The sequence below is a fragment of the Sprattus sprattus genome, assembly GCF_963457725.1.
Source record: "Sprattus sprattus genome assembly, chromosome: 1".
Lineage (NCBI taxonomy): Eukaryota > Metazoa > Chordata > Actinopteri > Clupeiformes > Clupeidae > Sprattus > Sprattus sprattus.
This window is the reverse complement of record NC_137920.1, coordinates 28,257,535-28,283,389: the sequence shown is the minus strand read 5'-3', so window position 1 is coordinate 28,283,389 and position 25,855 is coordinate 28,257,535. Positions and strand designations below refer to the sequence as shown.

At 43.1% G+C, this 25,855-nt stretch overlaps 5 protein-coding genes across 5 annotated transcripts; 2 read left to right on the top strand and 3 right to left on the bottom strand.

Moving 5' to 3' along the window:
- Positions 1-1,621: 1,621 nt before the first annotated feature.
- Positions 1,622-2,383, bottom strand: LOC308378714 (histone H2A-like; the record flags this gene model as incomplete). The annotated part of the gene is made up of 1 exon (XM_080855684.1): positions 1,622-2,383. The coding sequence occupies one exon, from the start codon at positions 2,381-2,383 to the stop codon at positions 2,006-2,008; it is 378 nt and encodes a 125-aa protein (XP_080711810.1). The 3' UTR covers positions 1,622-2,005.
- Positions 2,384-3,595: 1,212 nt separating this feature from the next.
- Positions 3,596-3,973, top strand: LOC308363504 (histone H4; the record flags this gene model as incomplete). The annotated part of the gene is made up of 1 exon (XM_080836310.1): positions 3,596-3,973. One exon carries the CDS (start codon positions 3,596-3,598, stop codon positions 3,905-3,907), a length of 312 nt encoding a protein of 103 aa, XP_080692436.1. The 3' UTR covers positions 3,908-3,973.
- Positions 3,974-5,043: 1,070 nt separating this feature from the next.
- LOC308375273 (histone H2B 1/2-like) lies at positions 5,044-5,418 on the top strand (the record flags this gene model as incomplete). Its single annotated transcript, XM_080851349.1, has 1 exon — positions 5,044-5,418. One exon carries the CDS (start codon positions 5,044-5,046, stop codon positions 5,416-5,418), a length of 375 nt encoding a protein of 124 aa, XP_080707475.1.
- A 1,010-nt stretch (positions 5,419-6,428) lies between these two features.
- Positions 6,429-6,839, bottom strand: LOC308375262 (histone H3.2; the record flags this gene model as incomplete). The annotated part of the gene is made up of 1 exon (XM_080851346.1): positions 6,429-6,839. One exon carries the CDS (start codon positions 6,837-6,839, stop codon positions 6,429-6,431), a length of 411 nt encoding a protein of 136 aa, XP_080707472.1.
- Positions 6,840-24,027: 17,188 nt separating this feature from the next.
- LOC308375251 (histone H1-like) lies at positions 24,028-24,630 on the bottom strand (the record flags this gene model as incomplete). The annotated part of the gene is made up of 1 exon (XM_080851341.1): positions 24,028-24,630. The coding sequence occupies one exon, from the start codon at positions 24,628-24,630 to the stop codon at positions 24,028-24,030; it is 603 nt and encodes a 200-aa protein (XP_080707467.1).
- Positions 24,631-25,855: the final 1,225 nt, after the last annotated feature.

Below are 25,855 nucleotides of genomic sequence, written 5' to 3'. Positions count from 1 at the left end.
TTTGGAGCAGCAGTGTGTTACTGGTACAAACAGAATTACAGTGTTTCACACAAAAAACTTCATGTACCAATCAGTCGACCCAATTTGGCATTTCTTCACACTCCCTTATCTGTATAGACTCTGACTTTCCTGCTTTACACTCTAATGTCAATTACACATCACCTTGTCAAATCACTACACACAATGTTCAGTTGTTGCAGACACTTTTCAAGTAAAATCTCAAAGCAACAACAACACACAAATATAAACATTCAGGTCAGTTGCCTGTGATGTGGATAATGCCCCCCTGCCCGACAGGAACCGTAGGCATGTTGTGAAAAAAACGATAAGTTATATGTTTCATGCGTGTGTGTGTGTGTGTGTGTGTGTGTGTGTGTGTGTGTGTGTGTGTGTGTGTGTGTGTGTGTGTGTGTGTGTGTGTGAGTGTGTTTGTGTGTCTGAGTGTGTGTGTGTATGTGTGTGTGTTTTAGTGTGTTTGTGGTAACGCAATTTGTTTTGATAAATTAGTGTATTGTTTTTAGATGCATGTTTAATTTTGCAAAGGATGTGAATTGTTCTACTAATTGGGTGTGTGGTGGTGCTAATTGTGTGTAGTGTTTTGAAAAACAGGGCCCTGTTTTCAAAAATGTGCTTCTGCAATCAAGAAAAAACTGTAATGATATTGTTCCATACATCATGGTATAGTGTAGGCGTGGATGGGTTACAGGACTGAGAGGAAGTTTAACGATAAGAGATATTACTTGCAGGTGTACATGTTATAAGATTGCATGCCTTTGAATCATCAGGTATTTCCGTTGGATTGCCTACACACTAAACCCTGCCTCACTAGCAAGGCACAATAGACTTACACAGACTGAACTATAAGTCCCACTTGGTCCAGGTCATACTCTTTTCTACGCCATGCACTTCACTATTCCCCATCGCAGCAGACATCAACATAGGAGAAGAGGAGGACAGTTTCACAAAGAAAATAAGTTTCTCTAACTGTGACACAGAGAAAAACACCATTTAATGTTTAAAATCTCCCTGAGCCTTGCCATGCTGATTTTGATGATTATTTTTTCAGAAAAATGCAGGGGGCTGGATATCCCCCCTTCATCTGCAGTTGGCTGTGCGTAACGACGAGGAGTTGAACAAATTACTTTGTGGTGTCACCATCGCACAAGGTGGTGTGTTAGGCTCAGAGCTTGGGGTTAACTTACACTTTCTACTCCCCTTATATTTGATGGCAGTAGTTACTAGTTACGATTTTACACAAGCTTTTAAAATCCAACAAATTGTTAAAGAAGGCTTCTCATGTCTTACAAATAGAAGGGTGCAGTCTCAGATTTCAAATGTTCATGAATTGTTAACAGCTCCACCAAATAGTGATTTTCCCTCTAAATGTCTCACATTGCTTAAGTCAATAAACGTTCCAATGATCTCACATCTCACCAAAAGTGAAAGACTAGTTAAAAGGTGAAAGAACAGATTGTGGCGATACATACGTGGAGTAGCAATAGTTTCAAACGTTTCAAAAAGTTAAACGAGACTTTGACTCATTGTTTTAATATGGGCCACCATAGACCCTGAACAACTAGAGGCTCACAAAAATCTCAACAATGGGCATCAACAGGACGTTTCTGAATGTATAGTTAACCTTATGTCACCTCGACAATTATTATGTTGTTTATACATTGGCTGAGGTAGTTTGGTCTTTCTGGCTGTGTCCAGACAACCCAATGGTAGTACATTGAGTGTCTAAATATAGTGTGTTTATGTTCAAGTATGTATCAAAATCAAGCTAGGCTGCTAGTGTTTACATAAATGCAAGTAACATGAATGGCATTGACCAGTGCCTGCTACACCAGTTATTAAAGAAAACAACATAAAGTCCTTTTCTGATAGGTGTATGTGCCAATTGGTGGGGGGGCAGAGTGGCACTTTAAGCAACTTGGAATGAACTTTTAAAAAGTAATTGGGTGGCTCTTAAAAGAGCCTTTGTTTGATAGTTTAGAGGTCAGATTTACTTGGACTTCTCGGTCTTCTTGGGCAGGAGCACAGCCTGGATATTGGGCAGTACACCACCCTGAGCGATGGTCACTCCGCCGAGCAGCTTGTTCAACTCCTCGTCGTTGCGCACAGCCAGCTGCAGATGGCGGGGAATGATACGACTCTTCTTGTTGTCACGGGCAGCGTTGCCGGCCAACTCGAGAATCTCAGCAGTCAGATACTCGAGCACTGCAGCCATGTAGACCGGAGCACCAGCACCAACACGATGAGCATAGTTGCCCTTGCGGAGCAGCCTGTGAACACGGCCCACGGGGAACTGGAGTCCAGCCCTGGAGGAGCGAGTCTTGGCCTTTGCTCTAGCCTTTCCACCGGTTTTGCCTCTGCCGCTCATTTTAGGAGTTGTATGGGTTCTTCCGAATACTGAAGTGTAGCAAAACGGGGAGGGGAGTGTATTTATTCTCCTCAAGCTCAGCGTTGCTCATTGCCTCAGTGGTTGAGGCGAGAATACTGAGAGCCAATCAACGTGTAGGTCCTGCGGGAAGACAAACGTTGCTTCATTTTGGCGCCTGCTGGATATCCTCCTTTCCTTTTGTGCGTGATCTCCAAAATCACTGAATATTTTAACGCATGCAATAGTTAAAACGACACCTTCCAGTTTAGGTTGCAGCTTGGTTTCCAGATATGTCAGTTCAATGGTCACAATAATCACAAAGTCCCAGAATCTCCATGTATTGCGAACACCTTTAAAATGGAACAAACTGAAGTGGTTAGGTGATACAAAGTATCTAATGGACCGGCTTGTAATCATGTTTGAATGATACAAAAATAACAACGATGAGCAGAATTCTGCAAGCATATTTCAATTTTTTGGGGATCCGTCAGCTGTATTTAATTTAAATAGAATTTAATAGCTTATTAAAGATGTATTAACAACACACTGTTTATTTATTATCAGCCACTCTGGCTAAACTTCACTTAAAGATTAACTTTTCTTTCTGGCTCTAAAGCAGGTGAATACATACTGCCATACCATGTGTGTTCATTGCTTAATTGGTTGGTGGGGATTTAAAACCTTGATAGACTTTACATCTTCAGCTGAAAATATTGCAAACGTAGCTTGAGCTTGAAGCATACATTACTCATTACGACCAATTGTTTTTATAGGAACAATGCATTTGAAAGACCGCACACCATCATGGGTAGTTGGCTAGCGAGAAAGAGGGTTACATACACCACTTTAAAGACAGATCCCGTAGCCTTACTATGAAAACAACTATTATAAAATGGACTGTATGGGTTACAAAGAGTCGAGCTCCCAAAGGCCATGGATCCTTTTAGTGGTTCGGTCGGTCATAATAGTTACATTTTAGACAAAGAGGATTGGATATAACCGTCCACTTAAATTCTATGTACTTTGAATACTGAATGACGTGTCAAGGTGACGTACAATTTGCTGCATGTACGCGCCAACACCAGTAGAGAAAAGTAGGAGGGACGGACGAGGAGGAGTGTTTATAGTCTTCAAACAGGTCCTCCAGATGGATATAAGACCTCGTACAACACGCTGAGGTGCACACATTGCTGTAAAACTAAAACAGTGACAATGAGTGGAAGAGGCAAAGGAGGAAAAGGACTCGGTAAAGGGGGCGCCAAGCGTCATCGTAAGGTTCTTCGTGATAACATCCAGGGCATCACTAAGCCCGCAATCAGGCGTCTTGCTCGTCGTGGCGGTGTGAAGCGTATCTCTGGCCTCATCTACGAGGAGACCCGTGGTGTGCTGAAGGTGTTCCTGGAGAACGTCATCCGTGATGCCGTCACCTACACCGAGCATGCCAAGAGAAAGACCGTGACCGCAATGGATGTCGTCTATGCTCTGAAACGCCAGGGTCGTACTCTGTACGGTTTTGGAGGTTAATAATCTTTCACCTCATTCTGAGACAAAGGCTCTTTTAAGAGCCACCCAAATACTTACGTAAAACATGATTCCAATTGCGTTTATATTGAAAAATGGGAATGTTCAATACCAATGTGTGGTGTAAGATGTCAACTATGGCGCACTAATACTGAATATAACCTACAATGCACAACACGGCCAACAGCCACTGTAAATGCATAATTATTTATTTTAGTGAGCCTTCTCCTGTTAGGTTCATTGTAAATGTATTCCCACTGATTTCATAGCTTTACTGCTTAATGATAAGCATGGCTATATCCCCACATGCAATACCAAGTTCAAAAGTACAATTGTATGAGCTGATCCACGTTATATGGAAGTGGCGAATATACCAAGAGTAGTGTGTTTGCAAAAGTATTGTGAGGCAATGTAAAATGCAGGCCATTGCCAGGGAACTCAAAAGTCAATGAAAAAAACAATCTCACCAACAAAATCCCACGAAGATACTCTGGGGCCCCCTACAAAGTCATACACGGCAAACCTTTTTTGAGTTTTTCCTAATCTGTTTGGGATAACATAGGACATACAGGACAACTGAAAAAAAAACTGTAACTCCCATAACAGGGAGCACTCCTATGGAAACCAAATTTGAACCAATAATCAAACCAATAATCAAATTCACATCTTAGTCTTTTTGACATGTAGATATTCTAACTGAAGAAAAAAAACGATTCAGTTATTGAGTCATATGCTGCAACTCACTTTCATGGATGCACGTATAGGCTACTTGAATCTCTCCTATAAAGACTTTGTCAGTGTTAACGATGCAGATTTATTGAAAATATGTATCACTAACAATGAGGCTTAATTAATGCCGCAGGTCTCGTATATTGACTTCATTTTGGTCATGCCAAGGTAGCTCAGAAAGTGCGGGAAGATGACAAAAGAAGGGGAAGTGCGGACTAAACTATCTTTCTGTGGTCAGAGCGGGCTTAGTAGACGGACCCGCCCCTGCGCTTCAAAGTAACCAACCATCGTCTGGGATTCTGGTCATGGCTGGCCTAGGTGAAATATTAGCATAGAGTGCTGTATATATAGAGGTGGCACGACTGCATGCAGTGCCGCAGTTCTGTCTGAATCCTCATACAGAAAGCATCATGCCTGAGCCAGCAAAGCCCGCCCCGAAGAAGGGCTCCAAGAAAGCCGTGACCAAGACCACAGCCAAAGGCGGCAAGAAGCGCCGAAAGACCAGGAAGGAAAGCTATGCCATCTACGTGTACAAGGTCCTGAAGCAGGTCCATCCCGACACTGGCATCTCCTCCAAGGCCATGGGCATCATGAACTCTTTCGTGAACGACATCTTCGAGCGTATCGCTGGAGAGTCTTCCCGTTTGGCTCACTACAACAAGCGTTCCACCATCACCTCCAGGGAGATCCAGACTGCAGTGCGTCTGCTTCTGCCCGGCGAGCTTGCTAAGCACGCCGTGTCTGAGGGAACCAAGGCCGTCACCAAGTACACCAGCTCCAAGTAAAGCGTTTTACGCTTTTCAACCCAAAGGCTCTTTTAAGAGCCACCCACATTGTCTTTGAAAAGCAGTTCCAACATAATCAAAATCTCCTTATGTTTTCAGGATGTTCCTCTAGAGAGGGTTGCGCCTACCTTGTTTCGGAAAATCACATAAGACTCCACTATCACACATTTTTGTAATATGAACGATGATCAAACCGAATTCTGAGCTCGAAATACGCACCTTGTGCGCATTTTTAATGTTGTACGTCAACTGCAGCCTAATTCTAAAACCGAAACGACATATGTGGAGCAGTTTTGCAATGCAGAGAACACAAACTGCAACACACTGCACTATACAATAAGTTTGCGTGTAGATGACTCGATACACTGGCCGCAACAACGTAACACAAAAAAAAAAAACCCAACGGTTCCAGATGTTGCACTCGTCTTTTTTTGTCAACAACAGGCGTGTGACAGGGAGTTGCAGAGTACGTCGCAAATGTTTAGGAACATTGTTTTGCATATGGTGCTGTCTTCCATCAGATGTAGTTCTTGGTATCGCTTCACCTTAGTCTTTAACTTCGGTTCTGACTGATCTTGAAACAAATACAACTGCAGTTATCATGTTATAGCTTAAATTTGTATGCACTCACTATTTTTATTTTATATTTATTTGATTTAAATTGTTTGGCATCACTGTGCACGTACATCCGTTGCTGTTCAGCACGTTGAGCTGCATTGTTCTGTATGAAAGGTGCTATACAAATATAAAGGTTATTAGTAATACTACTACTATATGCCCTACACATAGTGTATATGGTAAAAAGAATTTTCGGTCATTCTAGCGTCGGCTTTCAACCGTGACTTCTACTGGGGGGCTAAACATACTGTATGGTAGTAGCTAGAGTATAGTATGTGCGTGGGCTATTAAATAGCGTGTGTACCAACACTGGATGGAAAATGAGCTTTCATGAGTTATTTAGGTGGCTCTTAAAAGAGCCGTTTGTTTTTCTTGACGTTGTCGGGATCAACTTAAGCACGCTCCCCGCGGATGCGACGGGCCAGCTGGATGTCTTTGGGCATGATGGTCACCCTCTTGGCGTGGATGGCGCACAGGTTGGTGTCCTCAAACAGACCAACCAGGTAAGCCTCGCTGGCCTCCTGAAGAGCCATGACAGCAGAGCTCTGGAAGCGCAGATCGGTTTTGAAGTCCTGGGCAATTTCCCTGACCAGACGCTGGAAAGGCAGCTTGCGGATCAGCAGCTCAGTGGACTTCTGGTAACGACGGATCTCTCTCAGAGCCACTGTGCCGGGCCTGTAACGATGGGGCTTCTTCACTCCGCCGGTGGCTGGTGCGCTCTTACGAGCAGCCTTGGTGGCGAGCTGCTTTCGCGGAGCCTTTCCTCCGGTGGACTTACGGGCGGTTTGCTTCGTTCTTGCCATTGCAAAGTCTGCTTCAATGCTAGGAGTATGCCAGTACGCAAGCAAGCAGGGTATTTATAGGTTACAACCTCGACCAGCCCCCTGATGACGTTTACTTGCTGGCTACCGCTGATTGGTATTCAACGCCCTGATTCCGGTGGCGCCTAAAATTCAAAGTACAAAGCCCTTCTCCTACTCTACGAGCGTTTTTGCCTTAATTCAGAAATTCGTTCAGTATATAGACGCTTGACGTACAAAATGTATAATCTTATCCAACAACAACGCAAGAAGTGTTTGCTTGCATTTTTAATGTACATATTTGCCAATATCTTTATATTCACTGGCAGTCAATGCCTTATGATACTAAACTTTAAGTTAACTTGGTATTATCAAATGTATTATACATTTTCATTGTGGGAAAAGGGGGTCATAGTTAGCAACTGTGGTTTTCAGAGTACTGTGTGTTGGGCACACACAGGCATTTGAGACTGGAATCAGATTCAAAACCTAGAACCAGCGACCTCAGGAGTGTCCCAAATGCATGGTCTAGTTACCAATCCATGTACTTGGACACCTTTACCGCACATATGTGTGAATCTCTTTCACTAAATAGATGTGAGTTTGTATGTTACAGTACAGAAACTTGAAATGCTCCTTTCACATTAACTTCATATTCCTTTAGAAAGCCATAGGCAGTTCCTATTTTCCATGCTTATATCTTATCTGCAAACATCAAGTCCAACTTTCACCCATTACATTTGTGCATCATGCCGAATAGAGCCTGGGAATGCCCATTCTCAAATAGATGTGGGTGGCTCTTAAAGTTTTTACCATTGAATAAACACTCAAATCAAAAGTATAACACAATTATCCAAGTCGTTTGCAAGGAGCAAAACCCGGCCCAGAGATGCACCACTATAAGCACAACGTCAGTGCACACTTTTTGAGAAACAACACAGTGATTTACAAAACACTAAACACACTTGCATTCATTACGACACAGAAGAATATCAAGATGACACTTCCTTCCAATTCCAAAGCACCGACTGTCAAATTACCACACCTATGAGCCAATTGCTAAAACACAGCCATCAAGTGCGAAAAAACACATTAGTGCTAACATTTCTTTATGATTGAATAAACACTAAATTCAAAAGCATTACACAATTATCCAAACTGTATACTCAAGGAGCAAAACCTGGCCCAGATTTGCACCACTATAAGCTAAATGTCAGCCTCACACTGTTTGCCAACCATTACACACAGTGATTTGCAAAACACCAAACACATTTATATTATTGCACACAGATATATATCAAGATGTCACTTCCTTGCAATTCCAAAGCAGTGACTGACAAATAACCACCCCTATGAGTAATGCAATTGCTTACAGTTTTTCTCGATTGTTTACCGTTTTTTAAGATTGGATAAACGCTAAAATCAAACGTATTACACAATTATCAACACCTTAACTCAAGGAGCAAATCAACGTCTCAGAATTGCACCACTATAAGCACATGTCAACATCTCACTTTTTGCGAAACAATACACACAAGTGATTTGCAAAACACTGAACACACTTGAATGCTTTAGACACAGAAGTATATCAAGAGGTCACTTCCTTGCAATTCCAAAACATTGACTGTCAAATGACCACACCTATGAGCCTGTCAAATAAACAGAGCCATTACAGTTTTTTACAATTGCTAAAACACATTCTTGAAACAGTCACTCATGTTCTCTAAACTCTAAACACAAAACCTCATCTTCAAGCACTATTTACAAAACCTCTGAATCCTCTTGCAAAATGAAACTTTTGCCTCAAAACAGTTTTACCTGTGCTCAAAATCAAACACTGCTGTCAAATCATAAACAAAGTGTTCAAAATGATATACACTTTCAATCAGTCAGTAAACAATACACCACAAAATAGAAAACACACTGTTCAAAACATATAGTTCTCAGGGAGAAGTACAGGTATAGTATAGTTCTCAGGGAGAAGTACATTTCATATTTATCTATCATTGACTTTTGATGAATGAAAACATGTTCTCTCTCATAGTAGCTATACAAATGTATCAAAAATAACTACTTTGCTTTGCTCCTATTTGTGTTGGTTCTTTCTCCTTCTTGTACCCCTATAGTACTGTACCCTGCATCTCACAGCTCACAGCCCACTCTTGTTCTTCGTTGATATGAACCTACAACCAGTCAAAGTCTATTGAGCAATCAGTACTGTTACTGTACCAAATAGAAAGCACAATGTTCAGGGCCATACAACTTGTTTTCGTTTTGTCCTTATACAGCCTACAATGCACTGTAGGCCTACTACAATATACACTACCACAGTAAAAGGGACACAAATCAAAGGAGTCAACCTGGTGTTTACTTGTCCTCCTCCCCTCACATTGTTTCTTCTATTCATTCTCAGACTTTCTCCTTCCCACCTTCAACAACCTGTTTGCTCCCTAAACTGGCTCATATTGGTTGTGTCACATCATTTGATACAAGTTAAATACATTTTGAGTGGTTGTGTTCAATCAATGACATTTGTTCTCTATTTGTATTTGATTGTTGCCACTTGTGTTTACCAGTATGGATGACATGTGAATTAGAGTGCAGAATGTGTTTTAAGACTGAGAATGTGTTTAGAGTTTTGCTGAAAAGTCTAAGTGAGACCTGCAAATTGTGTTTTACCATGAGAAATAGTTTAAGGTATTGACAACAGACTGCACAATTAGCTTCATGAGTTCAGGCAACTGAGAACTTTGTTCAGCCAATGGGTTTTAGTGTTTTAGCAATTGTAAAAAACTGTAATTGACACACAGCTGATGTATGTTGGGTATATTGGGTCAACCACAGCTGATTCCAGTCTGGCTTAGAATCAATGGCATTACTTAGGTATACAGTAAAAGGAGGACTTTGAGGAAGGATGTTTTTGGAAACAGAAACCGAAAAAGATGTCTGGACGAGGAAGAGTTAGAGCAAGGGGCCCAGGGAGAAGAGCAGGCCCAGTGAGAGGAGCAGTGAGAGGTGTAGTAGTGAGAGGAGCAGGAGTAGTGAGAGGAGCAGGAGAAGTGAGAGGAGCAGGAGTAGTGAGAGGTGCAGGAGAAGTGAGAGGAGCAGGAGTAGTGAGAGGAGCAGGAGTAGTGAGAGGAGCAGGTCCAGGGAGAAGAGCAGGCCTAAGGAGAGGGCAAGGTAGAGGTATAAGAATGCGTGGTGGTGGCATTCTAAGGGCTACAAGGGCAGTAGTGAGTGATGGAATTCGTGCCATGTGATAAACCACGGTCTTTCACTAAGAGAGGCTGGTGAAAGAGTACAGCCCAATTTGAGGCGGTCAACGGTTGCGTCAATTATACGCATTGTTCTGGTCTCTCTATTGTGATTTGCTCCCTGAGCGCTAACAAAGATTACCAGACAGCCAAACTCCTTTTTAAGAGCCAGGAAGATGAGCCGTTTTTGCTCCTTTATTCTGGTGACTACATTAAACAGAGTGAAACTAGAAAAACAAACACAAAAAAGAAGAAAAAGTGCTCAATTACAAAAACGTTACTATACAAGAACAGAACTGACAATAATTCGCTAACATGCTAACCATAGCGAAGTTGCAGCGACAATAATAATCTAATTTATAGCGAGTATAATAATCTAAAACATACCTAAAACACATCACAGATATAACAACTAAGTAATTAAGAAAAATAAACATATTAGAATGTGTAAGACTTACAAACATTGCCTTCTAAAGGATTCGTAATGTGAAGATTCAATTTAAGACGTTTGACGTTTGACATTTGACAGTTGCAGTTTTTAGTTGTCATGAGAACGATGTTTTTTGTTTGGATCCCCAGCTTCCCGATCTCAGTGGGCGTCAAAATAAAAGTCCGTTACATAAACCATATCATGGGCAGAACACTCCCCGTCTGGCATTTAATGCCACTAAAGATTTAACTGTCCTCGCTTGACCTTTGACCTTCCTTAGGCAGAAGCAGGACGACCTCAGTAACGGGCCTGAAGAATGTCTTTACTTTGTCTTGTGATGCAGTCTTTATTTCAACCTTTCTGACCTTTCCGTCACTGCTTGGAAAGGCGGCAGTGACCAGACCCATTGGCCACTCATTGCGAGGGGACTGACTCTCTTTCAGCAACACAACGTCTCCGGGCTGCAGGTCTCGGGTTGCTGTGCGCCATTTGCGCCTTGGCTGAAGAGTGTGGAGGTATTCATTTCTCCATCGCGTCCAGAACTCATTTGCCAGGGCCTGCACCTGTCTCCACTGACACTTGAACAAGTCCTTTTCAGTGAAAGTGCCGGCTGGAGCAGACACCCCTTGCTTTTGAGTCAACAGCAGAGCAGGAGTCAGCAGCACTGGTGACGAGGGGTCAGAGGAGACTGGAACTAATGGCCTTGCGTTCATTATGGCACACACCTCTGCCATTAAGGTGCACAGCACTTCGTGAGTCAGGTCATTTTGCTTTCTTTGCAGGAACATGGAGTCGAGTATCCTGCGGGCTACGCCGATCATGCGCTCCCACACGCCCCCCATGTGAGATGCATGTGGTGGGTTAAACTCCCACAAACAGCCGTTCTCGTGAAGGTGTTTCAAAGTGCTGACCTGGTTTGGGTCGTCTGGTCTCATGCCCAGTTCAGCACTGGCCCCGATGAAGTTTGTACCTCGATCTGATCTCAGTTGCTTTGCTGGTCCTCTCAGGGCAAAAAACCTTCTCAAGGCATTGATGCAGCTGGGTGAGTCCATGCTTTCAATGAGCTCTATATGCACAGCCCTGGTGCACATGCATGTGAAAAGTATAGCCCACCGCTTACTATGAGCTGCACCGCCTCTGGTGCGTCGGGTGACCACGTTCCAGGGGCCAAACACGTCCAGCCCTACGTATGTGAATGGCGGAGATGAGCTCAGACGTTCCGGGGGGAGGTCAGCCATCTTCTGGACCTCGAGCTTCCCTCTTAACTTGCGGCAGGTGACGCAGTGGTGGATGACTGAGCCTATCAGTGTCTTGCCTGCAACGACCCACAGGCCGGCAGCCCTCACAGCACCCTCTGTGAAGTGTCGCCCTTGGTGCTGTACTTTTGTGTGGTGGTGGCTCACCATTAACCTGGTCACATGACATTTTGGGAGAATGATGGGGTTTCTCACCTCAGGCTCAACAGATGCATGTTTCAGACGGCCGCCAATTCTCAACAGGCCATCGCACATGACAGGATCAAGGTTCAGGATTGTGCTTGACTTGGAAATTGTTCTTTTTTGTTGTAGTGCTGCATACTCTTCCGGATAAGCATCCCTCTGGACAGACATGAGTATGACTCGTTTCGCCACATCTAGCTCCTCTGGAGTACGTGTTTTTTTACACAGGTGCCATCTTTTACAAACATTTGGACAGTGTAACCTGAATGATGTGGCTTGGTGGATCAACAAAGAGACAGCTCTCATCAAAGACTCCCAAGTGGAGAAGCGCTGGAACCGCTCAGAGGTGAGTTTACCTTCACTTAGGTGAGTGGCGAGCACTGTCAGCTGAGGCCTCAAGTCTGTGTCTGTTTCAGGATCCACTAACTGAAAAGGGCCATGAGTTTCAGGCTGGTGTGGCTTGTATAGGAACTCTGGTCCAGTAAACCATGTGGTGTTGGTGAGTTGTGACGCAGGCACTGACCTAGTGGCCAGATCAGCTGGATTTTGATCCGTAGGTACATAGTGCCACTGTTGAGGGGATGTGGTTTGTCGGATGCGGTGAACGCGGTTGTGCACATAAACAAAGAACCGCTTAGACTCGTTGTGTATATATCCCAAAACCACCTTGCTGTCACAGAAAAACTTCACAGTATCTGGCTTGTGGTCGAGCTCCTCCAGGATCAGTTCAGCCATTTCTACTGCCAACACAGCACCACACAGCTCAAGGCGAGGGATGGTTGGTTCGGGTTGAGGAGCCAGCTTTGCTTTTCCAAGCACGAAGCCCACTCTACACTGCCCATCTTTTGTGATGACTCTCAGGTAAGCCACCGCGCCGATGGCCCAGCAAGAAGCATCTGAAAAAAGACACAGTTCAGTGTGGATGGTGTTAGAGAAGGACTGCTGTGTGTATGAGCGGGGGATATGGAGGCTGCTCAGATCTTGCAGTGATTTTCTCCATGTTTCCCACTTGTTCAGCTTGTCTGCTGGAAGTTTAGCGTCCCAGTCGTGGACCTCTGTGGAGAGTTCTCGCAGCAGTGCACGACCCTTGATGGTCACAGGTGCGGCGAAACCCAGCGGGTCAAAAAGACTGTTGACTGTGGATAGGACTCCACGACGGGTAAATGGTTTGCCGCTGACTGCAACCTTGAATGTAAAGGTGTCAGAGTCAATGTCCCAGCACAACCCCAGGCTTCTTTGCATTGGCAAAGCTCCATCGTCCAGGCCCAAGTCTTTCAGGCTTGCGGCCCGGTCTTCAGGTGGGAAGGCTTGCATTACTGTGACACTGTTTGAGGCTATCTTATGCAGTTTGAGGTTTGACTCTGCCAGCGATGCTTGAGTGCGACTGAGTAGGTAGATGGCCTCAGACTCAGATGGCAGTGAGACGAGCCCGTCATCCACATAAAAGTGTCTCTCCACGAAGTGGCGTGAGTCAGATCCATACCTCTGTTCGCCCTCCTGGGCCGCTTTTCGAAGTCCATATATAGCCACCGCGGGCGACGGGCTATTGCCAAACACATGGACTCGCATGCGGTACTCTACCACCTCCTTCGTCAGGTCGTTATCCTTGTGCCAGAGAAATCTTAAGAAGTCTCTGTGATCTTCTCTCACATAGAAGCCATAGAACATTTGCTGGATGTCAGCTGTCAGTGCAATGAGTTCTTTTCTGAATCTGAGCAGTACTCCGAGGAGGGAGTTGTTTAAATCAGGGCCAGAGAGTAGGACACTATTGAGAGAGAGGCCGTCTTCTTGTGCACTCGAGTCAAACACAACTCTAATCTGACCTGGCTTTTGGGGGTGGCACACCCCGAAAATGGGTAAGTACCAACACTCTGCATTCTCATGGAGGGGGGCTGCTTGTTCTGCGTGTTTGTTTGCAAAGAGGTTTTCCATAAAAACAAAACATTTCATTTCAGGTTTTTTGTTCAGTGTGCGCCGCAAGGAGTGGAGACGAGAGAGGGCCAGAGCACGGTTGTTTGGGAGGCGTGGCCTGGGTGACCTGAATGGCAGTGGAGCAATCCAGCTGTTTTGTTCATCTCTTTTGAATTCTTTTTGCATGACATTCAAGAATGTCTCATCTTCAAAAGACAGAGCGTGTTTGTTGTCATTGGCTGTTCTTATGAACACGTCAAGTCCAAGCTTGTCCTCAGGGCGCACGTTGACGAGAGAGTGACTGGAGAGGTCATGTCTTTGCTCCCCGCCGTAGCTTGCCTTGTCTTTAACGTGTATGTGATTTTTACACGGTGTCAGGTACGATGGACGTCCGTTCTGCAGGACATTTGTCTTGAAGACAGCAACAGTGGGTTTGCGGGCACTGTCAATGCAAACTTCCCCAACTATGACCCACCCCAAGTCCAAGCGCTGGGCAAAAGGTGCATTGTTAGGGCCATTAATCTGTTGTCTCACTTTATGAACGCGGATAAGGTCTCTCCCTAATAAAATGAGAATCTGTGCTTCAGGGTCAAGCTCTGGGATATGAGGAGCCACAGGCCTCAGGTGAGTGTGGGAAAGAGCAACCTCTGCTGTGGGGATTTCTGACCTGTTGCTCATGATTTCATTGCACTCAATGAGTGGGGGCAAATCCAGACACACTGGGCTGTCGACTGCTTCTATCTGGAATCCGACTGCTTTCCTCCCAGCCATTTCAGTGGTGCCAGCGCAGGTCCTCAGCAGGTAAGGTGCAGGGTTACCGTGGATCCCAAAGAGCCGGAAAAACTCAGACCTGGCCAGCGAGCGGTTGCTCTGGTCATCAATGATGGCGTACATCTTCACAGCACGTTCTCTTTCGCCTCGCGGGAAGACCTGCACCAGGCATATCTTTGCACAGGACCGAGCCGGGAGACCATCTCCGCAGACCTCTGTACACCTGGAAGTCACCTCTGAAGGAAAGCTGCGTTGCTGTTCTGTGTGAGGCTCTGCCACAGGATACGCTGCTGGTAACAGGGTTGTGTCTGGATGCATGGTTGTGCAGTGTTCCTCACTTTCACACTCGTTGCATTTCAGTTTCACTGGACATTCTTTGGCCATGTGAACAGCAGAGCAGCACCTAAAACATCTTTTATATTCTTTAAGTAACCTTTTTCGTTCTATGAGCGGCTTCATTCTAAAACCTCTGCATCTTTCCAGAGGATGCGGCTTGTCATGAAGTGGACAGTTCTTAGTTTGGTCCCTTACTTCTCTCTCTGCTCTATAAGTCAGGTGTGCATTGGCTGTGGCGGCCACGTCGGTTTTGTGGACAGATATGGCGGTCCTCTCACTCTCCTGTCTCCCTGCAGCCCTTTCGTTGCGGTGATGACTGTAGCTGTTGTTGGTCAGGATAAAGCTGGGGTCATTCCTGGCCTTTGCCTCGCAGCAGACGAAGTCAACGAAGAAGGAGAATGGGGGGTAGCAGACTCTGTGATGTTCTTTATATCTTGAGCCAGTAGACAGCCATTTATCTTGAAGGTTCTGTGGCAGCTTTTCGACGATGGGATTGATTCCTCGTGGTGTGTCGAGGTAACTGAGGCCAGGTAAGTACCCATCTGTTTGGGCTGAGAGCAGTTCCAGGAGCAGGTCACTAAGCTCTCTCAGCTTGGAGTTTTCTCTTGAACTGAGGCGAGGGAAACAGTCCAGCCGCTTGAATAGTGCACTCTCTATCACTTCTGGGGTGGCATAGCACTCTTGAAGTCTTGTCCAAGACAACTGCAGTGCAGCTTGGGGATTAGAGACATACACTGCTCTGATTCTTTTAACATGGTCTGAGGACCCCTTTCCTAGCCATTTAATTAGCAGGTCTAGCTCTTCACTAGCTGTTAACTCTAGGCCCTGAGTAGCATTAAAAAAGGAGGACTGCCATGCTCTAAAACTTTCAGGCTGATCGTCGAATGTATTTAGCCCTGTAGTTACTAACTCCCTGCGGGCCAGATACTTAGCAAAGTCCATCATGTCAGGGGCCCGATTGACAGGAGGGCTAAGTGTGTCATTACCTGGTGAATGGTCTTGGAAGACTACACGCTTGCCTAGGGAGCAGCCTTGCTGCTGACAGACTCTGGATGGAGAGTGGGAGTATGAGGTGGGGCCTCGAGGTAAATAGGGCTGGTGCTCTGACTCAGGTAAGTACTCACTGTGCTGTGTGGCTGAATGAACAGATTGGGCATCGTGGACAGATGTGGCGTTTAACACAGGAGTGTGCCTCGATGGTGGTGACTGTCCGAGACCGAGAGGAGGAGATCCGTATGGAGGGGGAGCATTGGGGATGAGGATGGCCTGTGTATGCTGTGCCACGTAGGTCTCCGTCCGCTGCTGCACCTCCAGTGGTGCGATGGCACTCTTGCGACCGAGGATGTCATCATATTCCATTTCAGCTGCCGCCTCCAACACTTCAGCCTCTGCATTGGCAGCAGCCACTGCCTTTGCAAGCTCAAGGGCCTGCAGGTTCGCTTCCAGTGTAGCCTTCTCCATGTCCAGTCTAGCCCTTTGCCTCTTCATCTCCAGCTCCCGCTGTGAGAATGCCGCTCTGGCGCGCGCCGCTTCAGCTATGCCTCTGGCTCTAGCCGCTGCTCCGGCCACTGAGCACCCGGAGGAAGACGAGCGCCTGGATCCGGACACTGACGGCGCCCCTTCTGGCGCTTGCGTCTCCATAGCTTCAAATCCTCTTGATTGTAGTGTTTTTTCACTGTTCTGGTCTCTCTATTGTGATTTGCTCCCTGAGCGCTAACAAAGATTACCAGACAGCCAAACTCCTTTTTAAGAGCCAGGAAGATGAGCCGTTTTTGCTCCTTTATTCTGGTGACTACATTAAACAGAGTGAAACTAGAAAAACAAACACAAAAAAGAAGAAAAAGTGCTCAATTACAAAAACGTTACTATACAAGAACAGAACTGACAATAATTCGCTAACATGCTAACCATAGCGAAGTTGCAGCGACAATAATAATCTAATTTATAGCGAGTATAATAATCTAAAACATACCTAAAACACATCACAGATATAACAACTAAGTAATTAAGAAAAATAAACATATTAGAATGTGTAAGACTTACAAACATTGCCTTCTAAAGGATTCGTAATGTGAAGATTCAATTTAAGACGTTTGACGTTTGACATTTGACAGTTGCAGTTTTTAGTAGTCATGAGAACGATGTTTTTTGTTTGGATCCCCAGCTTCCCGATCTCAGTGGGCGTCAAAATAAAAGTCCGTTACATAAACCATATCATGGGCAGAACACGCATCTTTCAACAAACCAACAGGTAAGTTTGCATTTTACATGGATTGTTTCTATTCTCACTTGACATGTCAATGAGGCCATACAGTAATGCATATGTTGATGTTTTTTGTCCCTCAAAAGAATGCAACGTCTTCCTCCCTCTGGGGGAAGAGGAAAGCTCCTCAATCATCAACAAGAGCTTGCCATAGTAGATATGGTTGTTGCAAATAATGCAATTAAACTGCATGAGATTCAAAGCAGAATTTTGGAGGAGCAAGAGATATTTCACAATATCAATAGCATCAGCCTCGCAACCATTACGCGGACATTGTCCAAACACAGAGTGCGGATGAAACAGCTCTACACTGCTCCCTTTGAGAGGAACAGTGAGCGAGTCAAGGTGTATCGCCTTGGATAACATCAGATGCGATGTGGATGAAAACTTGTGGCCTAACCCTGAAGATCGCAGGGATTAGATAAAGGAATGTTGTGTTTTTTTTTAGTTCTCCCTTTTTACTGGGCTTTTTGCTGTTGCTTTTTTGTTCATGGATATTTTGTTAACTTTAAACAATACTGTAAAACGTTTTCTGTTGTATCATACTAAACAGTATTTCTACTATACCTCCTAGAGTAAACAGTGAAGAAAAAAAAAAACTGATTCGCTTTTTACTGGAATGCTTTTGAATGTGAACATTACATGTGGATATACAGTTCCCAACCAAAACATTTGGCGCAAAAAAACAGTGGATTGCATGTTTTGCATGCAAATACCTGTAAAACTGAAACATAAAAGTTTATGCAGTTTTTGTAATGTCGACAATAGCCAGTATTTTGAAACCTGGTGTACTTTGATTGGCTGCATGTTCCTTGTGAAGTGAAAACAAGAGTTATTCTTTGAAAGAATAATTTCATTTTGAGTCAGATGTCCAGTGTTTTGGTAAAGTTAGTGTGTGCAGAGAAAGATGTCTTCTATTTTGAAATGAAGAGTATATAGTTAACAAAATGTGCTTTTGAGAAGAAAATGATCTATTTGGCCAATTGTGTTTTGTAGGTGTAAGTCTGTGTTAAGAGTTTAGAAAAAGTATTTTAAGTATAGGTAAGCGCTCGTTAGCGATGGAAAAAATACTGTAAGGTATTGACAAGACTGCCCAATTAGCTTCATGAGTTCAGGCAACTGAGAACTTTGTTCAGCCAGTGGGTTTTAGTGTTTTAGCAATTGTAAAAAACTGTATGTGCGCAAACACATGACAGCTTAATTGTAGACACACCAAACAGGTTTACATTTTTTTACGATCGGATACACACTAAAATCAAAAGTATTACACAATTATCAAAACCTTCACTCAAGGAGCAAAACAACGGCTCAGATCTGCACAACTATAAGCACATTTAAACATCACACTTTTTTGCGAAACCATACACACAAGTGATTTGCAAAGCACTAAACACAGTTTTATGCTTTAGACACAGACGTACATCAAGAGGTCACTTCCTTGCAATTCCAAAACACTCTGTCAAGTTTATGAGCCGGTCGAATTAAAACAGCCATCAAGTGCCCAAACACATGATTGCTTACAGTTTTGTACGATCGGATACACACAATTTTGACTGCTCGGTTTTGTTTTTCAATCTCCTCACACAATAAGCACAACCACACCCAATGAGCAAAAACATCAGATCCATTGCAAAATGAAACACTCTTGTAAAATCTATACACTCATTTAACCAAAACCATATTTTGTTACCATATGAAACACACACATTGCATATACTGAATTCTGTTTGTACCACTTACACACTTCTGTTATAAACCTAAAACACTTTTAGCAATACTACTTCTCAGTGATGAGAGTAGTGTAAGTGAAGTACACAGAGAAAGTGAAAATACACAATACAGTAAAAACACTACACAAGACCAATGCTGAAAATATTATTTACGTAATTCTCTCTACTAGTGCAGTGCCCGTAGGAATTATGTAGTGTTAACAGACGTAGGTGTAGCTGTTGGGTAGTGTAATAGCAAGACATGTTTGCACTCCACATAGGTAGGCTACAGGTTAGACTGAAGTAATACGGGGCACTTTTTACATATCATTATTTTGAGATCCGGGGCTAGAATCTCTGAGAACACTTTAATGTAAGACCATTGGTAACCAATAAGATTAAGATTTTTGAATGTATAGTTCGCGAAATATTTGTATTTTACCGTTTGCCGTGCATTGAAATGCATTGGGTTTAGCGTCGCTAAACCCAATGCACGACAAACGGTAAAATACAAATATCTCAAAAACTATAAATTCAAAAATCTTCAAAATCAAGGATGCACAGGTTCATGACATGCGTAAGCTACATGCGAAATATCATAACTAACGTATCTACCGTCAGGGAGATATGCCCTAGACAGACTACTCTGAAAGGTATGATGGTCCCATATGGTTTCCATTCAGACTGCACTTATTCAGATCAGAGTATTTCTATAGGAAACTCACCTTGTTTCACTGCCGTATGTAGTCTGTGTTTTCTTGTTCCAGTATGTGTAAATAATAAGCCACTTAGCTAATTGTCTTGTTGCAAAAACTGACAATCGAGTTTGACCATCCGGTTTTATAGGTTCTGAGCGTGACATAGCTTGTTTGATTGTGACGTAATTTCGGTGCACAGTGGGACTTGCTACGGGAAAAGATAACCCATTGTTTCCTACGGGAAACGGTAAAATACAAATATCTCGAAAACTATAAATTCAAAAATCTTCAAAATCAAGGATGCACAGGTTCATGACATGCGTAAGCTACATGAGAAATCTCATAACTAACGTATCTACCGTCAGGGAGATACGCCCTAGACAGACTGACACTCCACAAACCCACACACACACAGATTCCTGGATTTATAGATAGATATACCCAAATCAGTCAACATGGAGAATCGCAACAAAACATGTCCCAGTTTTCATGCTACTTCAGCAGTGTGCATAACACTGTAAGCTCAGCAAATATCAGACAAACGTGAAAAGATGTTTCCAGTACAGGTTACAATTCCATTTACAGTCAAAAAAAAATAAATCAGAAAAAATACAGTACAAATAAAGTTGCATTTTACCCTGATGTCTTTTTAGGACTTCAGGTTGCCAGTGTTGACTGAAAAACCTGATGGACATTGCTGTATTGAAAAGGGCATGGTCACCGATAATGTTCGCTTGAATTTCTCTGAGCCTGATAGCATTACGTATTTGCCAAAATCATGTTTACAGTATGATCTCTCTATCTTGTTCTTGCGTGAATATGGGCCTGTCCTCCTTTCAAGTTTACAGTATTTGATACATTTTGAGCACATTTTCCTCCTGCTTCAGGTCTTCCTCTTCCTCTACTTCCACCTTGACCTCAGCCTCATGGCATGGCCTCGGCCTCTTCCTCCTTCTCCTCCTCTGTGGATTCCCCCTCTCACCCTCACCACTTCTTCTGACTCCTTCCATTTTGGTTGAAGACAGATTACAGTTACTCATCTGCTGCATTTTTATAGTGCTTAAACCTGTTTGTTGTGTTTGGGCATTGAAGGCTGTGTTTATTTGACCGGCTCATACGTGTGGTAACTTGACAGAGCGTTTTGGAATTGTAAGGAAGTGACCTCTTGATACACGTCTGTGCCTAAAGCATAAAAGTGTGTTTAGTGCTTTGCAAATCACTTGTGTGTATGGTTTCGCAAAAAGTGTGATGTTGAAATGTTCTTATAGTTGTGCAGATCTGAGCCGTTGTTTTGCTCCTTGAGTGAAGGTTTTGATAATTGTGTTACACTTTTGATTTTAGTGTGTATCCGATTGTGCAAAAAAACTGCAATTGTAGACACAACAAACAGGTTTAAGCACTATAGAAATGCAGCAGATGAGTAACTGTAATCTGTCTTCAACCAAAATGGAAGGAATCAGAAGAAGAAGAAGAGTGAGGGTGAGAGGGGGAATCCACAGAGGAGGAGGAAGAGGAAGAGGCCGAGGCCATGCCATGAGGCCGAGGTCAAGGTGGAAGTAGAGGAAGAGGAAGACCTGAAGCAGGAGGAAAATGTGCTCAAAGAAGAAGAAGACCAAATGTATCAAATAAACTTGAAAGGAGGACAGGCCCATATTCACGCAAGAACAAGATAGAGAGATCATAAACATGCTTTTGGCAAATACGTAATGCTATCAGGCTCAGATAAATTCAAGCGAACATTATCGGTGACCATGCCATTTTCAATACAGTAATGTCCATCAGGTCTCTCAGTCAACACTGGCGACACTGACAAATCCTAAAAAGGCATCAGGGTAAAATGCAACTTTATTGGAAACATCTTTTCACCTTTGTCTGATATTTGCTGAGCTTACAGTGCTATGCACACTATTGAAGTAGCATGAACACTGGGACATGTTTTGTTGTGATTCTCCGTGTTGACATGTTGACTGATTTGGGTATATGGAGAGAATTACGTAAATCATATTTTCATCAGTCTTGGGTAGTGTTTTTACTGTATTGTGTATTTTCACTTTCTCTGTGTACTTCACTTACACTACTCTAATCACTGAGAAGTAGAATTGCTAAAAGTGTTTAAGGTTTAGAATTGCTAAAAGTGTTTAAGGTTTATAACAGAAGTGTGTAAGTGGTACAAACAGAATTCAGTATATGCAATGTGTGTGTTTCATATGGTGACATTATAGTTTTGTTAAATGAGTGTATACATTTTACAAGAGTGTTTCAATTTGCAATGGATCTGATGTTTTTGCTCATCGGGTGTGTGGTTGTGCTTATTGTGTGAGAAGATTGAAAAACAAAACCAAGCAGTCAAAATTGTGTGTATCCGATCGTAAAAAACTGTAAATGAGTGTATAGATTTTACAAGAGTGTTTCATTTTGCAATGGATCTGAGGTGTTTTGCTCATTGGGTGTGTGGTTGTGCTTATTGTGTGAGGAGATTAAAAAACAAAACCAAGCAGTCAAAATTGTGTGTATCTGATCGTAAAAAACTCCAAACACTATAGAAATGCAGCAGATGAGTTACAGGTTTTTTTTATGATTGCTAAAACACATTTCTTGAAACAGTCACCCATTTTCTCAAAATTGTAAACTCAAAACCTCATCTTCAAGCACTATTTACAAATCCTCTGAATCCCCTTGCAAAATAAAACTTTCGCCTCAAAATCAACCACTGCTCTCAAATCATAATCAAAGTGATCGAAATGATATACACTTTCAAGCAGTGAGTAAACAATACACCAGAAAATAGAAAACACATTGTTCAAAACATATAGTTCTCAAGGAAAAGTACATGTTTAATCTCAAAACAAATTTCATATTTATCCGTCATCTTTTGATGAACAAAAACATGTTCTCTCATAGTAGCTAAAATTGTATCAGAAATTACTATTCTGCTTTGCTCTAATTTTTGTTGGTTCTTTCTCCTCCTTGTACCCCTATAGTACTGTACCCTGCATCTCACTACTCACAACGCACTTGTTCTTTGTTGATATGAACTCTTCAAAACACAACACAAAATTCTCTGCTTTAGACACAGATTTCAATTGTTAACCACACTTTCTTCAAAACACTAAACACCATCCTCTCTACTTTGCACACTTCATCAATGCGAAAACCTCCTTGTTTTCAGACAGAACCCACTGCTATTCAAATAGCAAAACTTCCATTTCCAAAGCTGTTGTGCAATTTTAAATCAAAACATAAGCTCCTGGTTTGGAGAACAATTTATGGCAACATTGCAGTGAGAGGTGACCAGAGAGGCAGAGGAGTGAGAGTAAGAGGAGGAGAAGGAGAATGAGTAAAAGGATGAAGAGGAAGAGCAAGAAAGAGAGCCATTACTGTATCTCTTTAGAGATTCAGGCCAATGTGTTCAACCATGAGGTCAACATGGGTTTGACCATACATGAGGCTGGCCAGAGGGTTCAACCAAACATAAGCCGCTTCTCAGTTGCATCCATTCTCCGGACATTCAGAAGAGATTCTCATGACACTTAACTTCATGAGAATATGATACGTGTTTGCAGTGGACATATTAAGGCCATGGAACTGGCTATAAAATGTTGAGTAAACGACATTCAAGGAACCGAGTCAGTAAAATGATCCCAACTTCCCATCAATATTTCTAAGCACAAATGTGAAGGTACACGGTGAGCCAGTATTCTGTGTATATGCTTTGTCTCCCTCCTTCACTGGCTGAAACCACCGTACTGAGAGCCAATCAATTTATAGCTTACCATGTGACATCAGGTCAAGCTTAGTTTGGTGTCGGCCGCTTTCTATCCTTCCCTTTCCCGCTTCTTCTCGAAAATCTTGAATTTCAATGGCCTTAATAAATCACTCTATTTTGTCAACGACTCTTATCTGCGAATAATGAGTCAAATTGAGCTGGTTGAGGAGTCAACTGGATATTTGTGTGACGTGTTTGGTAAAACAATGGATAACACCCACTGTTACGTAATCATTGTACTGAAATTGGTTACAATGTAACAAGCTTTTTATGTTTTTCGTCTTGAGATATTTTGTGAGTTGAAATGGAATGTAGATGGTTCATGAATTCAATGTATCTTTGTGTAACCTTATCAACGTGCATGTCACAATGCAGGTGTAATGCTTTTGAGAGACCCAAGGCGTTCCACATTAACAAAGCAAATATAAACGAAGCAGTTTTTTTCTCTCTCTCTTTTGACTGCAATTAACAATATGAGGTGCAAAATCATGTTTTTTTTTTTTTTTAGATTTGACCATCACCAGTGTAGGAAGAGATGCATTCAAATGAAATGTTGGGTGGCTCTTAAAAGAGCCTTTGTTTAACTACAAAGAGCAGCACGCGAAGCGCAATATTTACTTCTTTTTAGGGGCAGCCTTTTTCGCCTTGGTGGCTTTAGGCTTGGCCACCTTGGGTTTCGCTGCCTTAGCTTTCTTGGGGCTCTTAGCTGCCTTCTTGGGTGCGGCGGGCTTTTTGGCCTTCTTGGGGCTCTTCGTTGCCTTCTTGGGCGTAACGGGTTTCTTGGCTTTCTTCGGAGACTTCTTTGCAGCAGCTGCGGGCTTCTTTGCCACTGCCTTCTTGGGCTTCTTGGCTACAGCGGGCTTCTTTGCTGCCGGCTTCTTGGCTTTGACGGGAGCCTTCTTCGCAGGCTTCTTCACCTCTGCCTGTTTGTTCAGCTTGAAGGAGCCGGACGCGCCAGTTCCTTTCGTCTGAACCAGTGTGCCCTTTGAGACGAGACTCTTGATGGCCACCTTGACACGAGCGTTGTTCTTTTCCACATCGTATCCACCAGCGGCTAAAGCCTTCTTCAGGGCAGCCAGAGAAACTCCCTTCCTCTCTTTGGATGCAGTGATGGATTTGACGATAAGCTCGCCCACACTGGGTCCGGTTTTCTTGGGCCTTGGTGCCTTCTTCTTGGGAGACTTAGCAGGCGCGGCAGCTGGGGCAACTTCAGCCATAGTTTCGTGGTGTCTAACGATCAGAGTACGAGAGAATCGAGTGAACGAGTACCACGAGTCGCCAGCGGGTTGTATTTAAGATAGGCATGAGAACCGTTGAGACTCAACTGAAAGAGCTCTCCATTCCTCTCTTCCGTGATGGACTCGCTTGTGTTTTCTCCACTCGCATTTTGTAACAAAATGTGTCTAACGAAACAAAATGTGCGGATATGAAGATGTCGGTTGTGAAGTTCACACCTTGCACTTTAAAGCAAACTTAAATTACCTCGCATTTTCACCCTTTCCGTGTTTCAACGAACAGAGAACCGTAGAAGTGACAGGGGCGTCGTGGCAACCCATATTTCTTTTCTGAGGAAAACTCCTCTAAAAAAGTTGTAAAATCATTTGGCATTTGCACCTCGGTGAGCAATAGAACAAACCATGGACCTCTATGACCCGTATAATCGGTAATAAAGTACCCTGTGCGAATCTGTGCTTTTCAGATGGGATCTGTTTGGACTTAGTGAAACACATGGCTGCCAGACATATTCGGCCGATCCGACATCACAGCAGACACACATCCTAATGGGAATGCAAACATTTTGAACATTTATTGGAAACAAACACTTTGAACACTTTCGTAAATACAGATACATTTAAAGACAATCAAAGTTGTAGCCCATATGGTCGAATACAGTTCGTGCCTTTGGGACGATTTCAGGTTTGTACTATACTGAACCCAAAAATGAGCGGTGACCATACCATTTTCAATAATGTCCATCATGTCTCTCAGTCAACACTGGCACTCATTCTGGAAAGAAGAAAAAAAAAACGTATTTGTACTGTATTTTCAGATCTTTTATTTTAGTTTTACTGCAATTGTAACCTGGATACAGAATATGTTGGTCTGATATTTGTTGAGCTTAAAGTGTTATGCACACTACTGTAATAGCATGACAACTGGGAAACTCGTTGTTGTGATTCTCAATGTTGACTGGTTTTGGGTGTATGGAGAGAAATTAATTATATTTTCCGCAGCATTGGTCTTGTGGTGAATGTATTGTATATTTGCACTTTCTCTGTGTACTTCTCTTACACTACCCTAATCACTGAGAAGTAGAAATGCGACATCTGCTTATAGTGGTGCAAATCTGGGCATATGTTTTGCTCCTTGAGTGTAAGGTTTTGTTCATTGTGTAATACTTTTGATTTGAGTGTTTATGCAATCGTACAAAACTTTGGTGAA